The sequence below is a fragment of the Penaeus chinensis genome, chromosome 21 (assembly GCF_019202785.1).
Source record: "Penaeus chinensis breed Huanghai No. 1 chromosome 21, ASM1920278v2, whole genome shotgun sequence".
Lineage (NCBI taxonomy): Eukaryota > Metazoa > Arthropoda > Malacostraca > Decapoda > Penaeidae > Penaeus > Penaeus chinensis.
In genome coordinates this window covers 27,341,572-27,349,071 of record NC_061839.1, presented here as the reverse complement: position 1 = coordinate 27,349,071, position 7,500 = coordinate 27,341,572, and the positions used below count along the sequence as shown (strand labels likewise).

Genomic DNA, 7,500 nt, shown 5'->3' with positions numbered 1-7,500 from the left:
ATTCCGCAACGAGAAATTTTTTTTTTTTCTGAAGGCACCAATGCTGCGAGATATGCATGTATGGCATTAACAAAACAACAGGTAACAGCACTACCCCCTCCCATCCCTATCCCATCGCTCGATATTTTGAAGAAATATTTTTGCTTTAGTAGAAATGAATGCTAAAACATTTTTACATATGTCTATTTTTGTATCTAATGCAGTGTTATCATTTAACATATTTGAACCAGAGAATGTGATCACAAGCAGGAGTGGCCAAATCACCGCAGGGTTGTTTGGGTGGATGCACACAAGTTGACAGATGTTGGCCCTGAGTGATTTACTGGCAGCAGATATGTTGAAATCCTTAAGGAGGTTTTCCTTTCAATAGTTAGGGCTATGATGTTTCCTGAAACAGATCCCTTCAATCTTACTTGGAAAATCAGCCCCATCCATACCAGCCATGTTGTCCAGGATTGGTTTCGTAAATACCCTGACATCACACTGCCGCCACAGCCACCCAGATCTCTGGATCTCAAACCAAACGAAAATATGTGGGCAGACGTGTCAAAATATATGTGGCAAAACACTTGCAATTGTGAATAAAGCCTTGGAACGGGAAAGTCTTCAATGTGAGGAAGGCTGTCATCTGACAGCTGATTTGGTGGTGCTATTTCTCAACGTTTGAACTGTGTTTTGGCATCAGGGGGAGGGAACACAAAATACTAAATTTGAATATATCAACAGTATCTTATTTTTCTTGTTTTGATCTTAACCCATTTGCCCCAGATTTTTGTTCTGTCCCCTGTAGTTTTTTGTGAATTTTGTTACATACAGATGGCTCCACATGTGCTCAGCTGGCAAGGAGTCTATCAGTAGGCCCTAGTTACTGATCCTGATTTTTCCATTCCTTTAATTGGCGGGAAAATGTGTTTTTCTTATTAATACCACTACTATCGATATTGTTTTTATTGCTATTGATGTTATGATTATTAAATTGTCATTGAAACATTTTAAACAATGAAATGATACAAAGGACCCTTTCCTAAAGTGAAGGAAGTAGGTAAACAGGTGAGATAGGTAGTTCTGATAACTGGCTATTTGATGATTAAGAACTTGTAGAGCCATCTATGCGTAAATACAATAAATAAACGTGTATTACAGTGGGCATGACAGGTAGTCTTGCCACATGGGGCAAATGGGTTAATAGAATATGTCAATATTGATTACATAATATAACAGCGCACACACACACACACACATATATATATGAATGGATGAAACTGGCATATAACACACAGGATACAAATATCAGCTTACTTGAATTAAATTACTTACCACTGACTAGAGGCCCCATGGCACTGTGCAGAGCGTGCAGAAGCTACAGCTGCCTGGTACTCAGGACTCATGATGCTCTCAGGAGCTGGGACAAACTTGGTTGAACCCACTAGCTGGCTACTGCTCTCTGAAGGGGGAAAGGACAAGCATGACACTTATGTTTTGGGTATGATGACAGACACAGAAGGAAGACTAAAAGGAAGAAGACAAGGGAAAGAGGAAGATATAAATATATGTAAGAAACCTGACAAAGAACAAAGTTAGAAGAAAAAAATATAATACTGTCCTAAAAATGAGGACCTGAAAGTTTTTCATTTTAACTATCTTGCATTTCCTCACTCTTAAAATTTCACTGTTCAATATTTAGCACATGAATAAGTCTCTGTACTCAGCCTTTATAAAGACTCATTATTAGCTAATGAACTATTCTCAAAAAATAAAACTATATAAAACTAGAAATGTATACATTTTCTATCAAAAGACAATTGATGAACACCAATCAGAACTTAGCTAGAGGCTGTGCAATGCAGAAATGAAAGACTCAAGTGATCTAAACTACAGGGTGAGGGTGCATACTAACATGACAACACACTTGTACAAGACTTGTTTAAATCATCTATGCAGTGTAGTTAGAGAATACAAATTTCTTTGGATTTTTATTGTCCATTTGCACATGATGCCACTGGCAGGCTTCATAAGCAAAGAAAATTTGTATAAAAAGAAAAACAATCATATTACATTGTCAATAACCCCTCAGTAAGAGTAAATGAGGAAAAACATCCTTACCTCCAATGTTTATTCATTTTTTTTTTTTTTTTTTAAGAAAATGACCACCAACATTAACTTTTTTTGATCAGTTGAAAATGCAGTCTTGTATAGTCATGTGTGTGATGTCAACATCCTTACCTCCAATGTTTATTCATTTTTTTTTTTTTTTTTTAAGAAAATGACCACCAACATTAACTTTTTTTGATCAGTTGAAAATGCAGTCTTGTATAGTCATGTGTGTGATGTCAATAGCAGTGAATACTTGCGGAAAGAAGCACTACACAGTCCAGGGGGAGTACCTTGGGCTGTGACATCCTCCAGCACCAGGTCCTTCTCATCCCCAAAGAGGCTGGTAGGCCTGGGATGGCCAGTGGGTGGTAGTAGTGTGCGCTCACCCCACACCTCTGCCTCTCCATTGGTCATCGGGCCTAGGTCCAAGCTGCGTGTCATCAGTCCACCACAGGGCTCAGGTTGTGCCAAGCTTCGAGCTAGCTGCTCTGGGCCCTGGCTCTGTGTCATAGGGTCCAGCTCCAGGCAACGCTTCATCTCCTCTTCACCCATTGACCGGGACATGGGATCTATGCCCAACGATCGAGACATCTGTTCTGCCCCTAGGCTCAGTGACATAGGGTCCACTTGCCCTCTTGGGCCATTACCAGCCAACTGCGACAGGATAGCTGGGTCCATGCTCTGCGTCATAAGGCTTGGGGTGTCAGGTGTGCGTAGGTCTCCCCCATACAGTGTGTTAGACAGCTCTACATGATATGACTGGCTCTGCTGGGAACGTGAGCCTGAGTCACTTCTTGTGGCAGCAGAGTGAGAGTGGGTGCGGCGGTGGCACTCACGCACTGGGGCAGGGCGAGATGGGGCTGTGGGGGAAGTGGAAGTCACTACTCCTGTGCTAGCTACTTATGTAGAACACAAATACAGATCACTGAATAAAATAATTATCTAACTAGAAATATATCACTAATAGAAAAAATTGAAAAATGTCCACACATTGCAAATAATTTCAACATGTCTTTCTATCTGCATAGTCTTTCATTAATTTATATGCAAACATATCAAATATATCACTACAAATTTGAGTGGATAACTATTCTGAAAACATTGTAAATATGAGCAATGACCAGATAATAATGGTCGAGAATATACTCCCATTTCTGCCCTTTAAGACTGACCTTGTAAAAGAGAAGGGGTAGACATACCACGAGAATAATATAATCTGAATACCTTGGTAGCCACATTGTACATACTAACAACTATTTGGTGAATCAGAACCCTATTAGCCTAATCGCAATCCTATCAAGTAATATCTCATTGTTTTCAACTATTTACCATAATTCAAATATTTGTCATTTCCCCACATTTATCAAAATGATAACATCACAGCTTAACCCAATGGCGACGGGTCACGGCTATCGCCGTCATAACAATACGCACGATGTGCGGCGTGCGGCTGTCCGCAGCGGCGCCGCGCCAAAACGCCCCGAGGCAATGATTCGGCTTGATGGACCAATATCACGCGCTCGGAGTCGGCGCGCTGCCGCCGTTCGCCAGAGCGTAGAGTTTTTTTTAATTTGCTATACCCAGCGCCATTGGGTTAAGAATCCTATCATCCATTGCTGCTATAAGTTAAGACTGCACTTAACAGCTTCCTAGAAAAGGCAAGTGATAATTCATGTTTACAGAAAGAACTACTATGTGTAATTGCATTTAAATGACTACTTTTATGTTTCTACATGAGACAGGAAAAATTAATACCAATTTCTTATTTTTTCACTAGTCCTAATGTTCAGAATGCAGAGGAGAATTTTACAGTCATGCATTCATCAAAAAGGGTCTACATCCAAAGACTATATCAAACACATCAAATTCCATATTGGAAAATTTATTATACTGAGAATTCTGATCATAAAGCTTTGGATTTGTATCACAACAAAAGGAACTAAGACAGCAAGCTTCAATTCTACAAAAGCTTGGACAGAGGAAGGTTAAGCTACAAAATACAAAAAACCTTAAATTTCCCTCAAAGCAGCGAATAATAAACATTCATCTTTTATTGTCATGTAAAAAAAAAAAAAAAAAAAAAAAAAAAATATGATTTAAACTGTATACACACATACAGCATTTAGCTATATAAAAAAAAAAAATGGAACTTGTCTGGTAATGTCCAGTTCACTTCTCAGAGTTCCTTTAAAAAGGTTATGAGAAAAATGTAAATGTGGAAAACAAAACTATTTCAAATAAACATCATATTTTACAAGTTTAAAAATCAGCCTAAGATCCAGGACTTTTTCATCAACACAAGGGTAAAGCATGTCTTTGCTTTATAATTCATTGAATAATTTTTCTCTTTAACCTGAAAGAACACAAGAGCACACCAACACTTACTTGGATATCTTTTATATCGTAAGTGCTTATCTTTGCATGAACTTTTTGAAAAGTCTTGCAAAACATTATCTGAAATGTACATGAATATTTGCATTTCCACAAAAGAGAAAGTAAGTAATTGATTGTTTTTTTTTTCTTACAATGAATATTCACCAAACATGTTCCAAGTTGAGGAACATTCATCATCCACAGATATGCAGATATATATACTTGTAGAGAGCAAATTACAAAGTTATGGCATACATTTGCGATGCTGTCAATGCTATTGTGACATTTAATGTGCATAATCATTTAGTATTGCAACAGTGAATATACTTTAAATGCTGCAGGAATTTCTACAGAATCAAGAGAAGTTATAAATAAAAAATGACAAAAAAGACGTGAAAAGTCACTCAACTCCAACCATTACCCTCCCATGCCTCTCTCTCTCCCTGAATCTTATCTTCAAGAGTTCAGGTATGGGTAACTTCATTATTCAAGCAACTGCAGCCAAGCAAGAAAAACTAAAATAGCAGACACTGGGGCAAAGACAGGAAAAACTGACCCGTGTTTCGTCTAAGGGAGGTCGACCTGGAGACACTGCGTCTGTGCATGGCAGGAGAGTCATGGTGGCTGCTGCACCGGCTACCTCGTCCACTGGATGACTCACTGTAAAAGACAACACCTCTCACAACATTAATTTTACTGTCTTTGAAATTTTTGGATTCATTAAGGATCAGATTTTATGTAAAACAGTCCCTTCATAGATGTATTTGCAAAGACTATTGCAGATATGAAGTTTTATCCGTATTGCACTTATTATCTTAACCCCCAAGGCTGAGCCACTTTCATTATGTATCAGCTTTTAAAAACTGGCACGCTGCTTTCCAGCCTCTACTGGAGGGTGAATAGGATATACTATGTATAAACTCGAAAATCTAGTACTGTCTGGGATTGTTTCTCCAGCTTCAAGGTCACAGAGAGCTACCTCTCCCTATCCTATCCCTATTTCTTCTGGTGCCCTACTATGTGTCTTGGCAGCTAATCCTCTCATTAAATCCTTCCTCTATACCCCTCCATCCCAACACAGACCTCTACCCCCACCATCCCATCCCCTGCCTCCTTCCCCTAGGATCTTCTTCCCTCCCTTCACACAGTCACTTACTCGCTGAACTACATGCACTATTACTTTGTTGTTTCATTTACACATTTAAGTATATTTTCCCTATTTCTCCTTTCATGTAAAGGATAACTTTTAATCTTTACTTGTCTAAGCAACATGGGACATTTTTTCTGTTGTGTAAAACAGAAGTCTTCAAAACATTAAAGATAGTATATGCACTTTATAGCAGATGAATATTAAGAGATACCTGTAGTGAGAAGGGCAGTCTTATGGGTTTTAACCTTTTCACACTTGTAAACATGGTTACACACTATATTTTTTGTAATTAACTCAATGCAAAAGGGGGCACCATGTGTCGTATTGGATCATGCTTCACACTCCATAAGCAGTCATCTGTTTGAGAAAAAATAAAAGCACAGGAAACACTTATTTCCCTGTTCTCTACAATTTTGGTTGCAGAATATACAATTTTCCAGTGAATGAGATTTTAAGATTACGTTTTAGAGACTAGTTGATAATGGCCAAACCAGTGAATAACTGTTTAGTGCACACAACTTAGAGTGGGATCAACACGGATGGCATGGGTGTACATGCCACTTGGAAAGGAATCCAGTCATGCCATATAAATGTACATGCCACCAATCACAAAGTAATCACATTTACTGTAGAGAACAGCATTTTCATATCCATATAATTTTAAGCACAATTATTTCAAAATGTATGAACTTATGCATGGCAATTTAAATGTGAGAGAGATGAAAGACAATCTTAACCTCTAAAGTGCAAGCTGCCTCTATTGAGCAAATGTGAATACAGCTCTATTTGAGCATCCTTTATGAAAAATTGGGTTGTTTCCTTTTTCCTCTTTTAGAGCAAATGGAATGTATTGAGTATAACCTACTATAACTGGTACTATCTGACATTTTCCTTCCAACCTCAAGGTCAGAGTACAATCCTCTACCCTTTAGCAACCAACACCTCCACCTATCCCACAGGGACTTCAGTCTGGGTGGCTTCTTCCATCTAATCCAACCTCCAAGCACTCACCAGCCCATATATCCCATCCCCTGACCCCTTCCCCTAAGACCCCCTATTCTCCCTTCAAACTGTAAATCCTTGTTGTGGCTAAGCTATATGCAAAACTTTTTTCTTTTTGAATTTTATGTATGTATATAAAACAGTCAGCTATGGGGAAAGAACACAGCTTTTCGGGGATATGAAAAACAACTCTCTAACACATGAAAGATTAATAAAATATATCTGAAAATGTATTGCTTAACACAGTTTAGGGTATAAACTTTATCACAACCTTTACATGTAAATACATCATGTGGTGCAATGTAGACTTAATGTAATACAGGTGCCAAAAATACTTTGGTGACTGTTACAGACCTGTTTTGTTACCCCTCAAATTTTTCAGGAAGTTTTTCATATCTGTGATGTATTCCCAAAGAGTTTCTCTATCAGTAATGTGATAATGTTCACAAGCATTATGAAGATCAAACTTGGAGGGGAAGTCATATGAGTAAACAGTCTCCACATAAGATGATCCAGAACAAGTGATGGAATGATGAATCTTGATGGCATTGATAATTTTATGCCACTCACAACTAGTCTTACTATCTTGCTAATAAAATTAATTTTAGATGCATCCAGCTTATTTAACCCATTTACTACAGATTTATGTACCGTCTCCTGTAGTTTTTTTGTGAATTTTGTCACATACAGATGGCTCCACATGCCCTCAGCCAGCAAGGAGTCAATCAGTAGACTCTAGGCTCCTGATTTCCCCAGTCTTTGATATTGTGGGAAAATGTATTTTTCTTTCTAATACTGTTGATATTGATGTTTTTATTCTTATTCATATTATGATTATTAAATTGTTATTAAAATCTTGGTAACAATATAGACAATGAAAT

General features: G+C 38.0%; 1 protein-coding gene across 3 annotated transcripts in view; it reads right to left on the bottom strand.

Annotated features, from left to right (window-relative positions):
• The window catches only part of LOC125036607 (PHD finger protein rhinoceros-like), a 61,064-nt gene that overhangs the window by 20,229 nt on the left and 33,335 nt on the right, over positions 1-7,500 (bottom strand). For 2 of the 3 annotated variants that reach the window (XM_047629348.1, XM_047629350.1), the window contains exons 9-12: positions 5,024-5,127; positions 4,480-4,548; positions 2,385-2,954; positions 1,318-1,444 (exon numbers count right to left, since the gene is read on the bottom strand). In XM_047629348.1, the coding sequence (XP_047485304.1) occupies positions 1,318-1,444; positions 2,385-2,954; positions 4,480-4,548; positions 5,024-5,127 (870 nt within the window). The remainder of the gene's footprint in view (positions 1-1,317; positions 1,445-2,384; positions 2,955-4,479; positions 4,549-5,023; positions 5,128-7,500) is intronic. The other variant, XM_047629349.1, reaches the window with a different exon arrangement.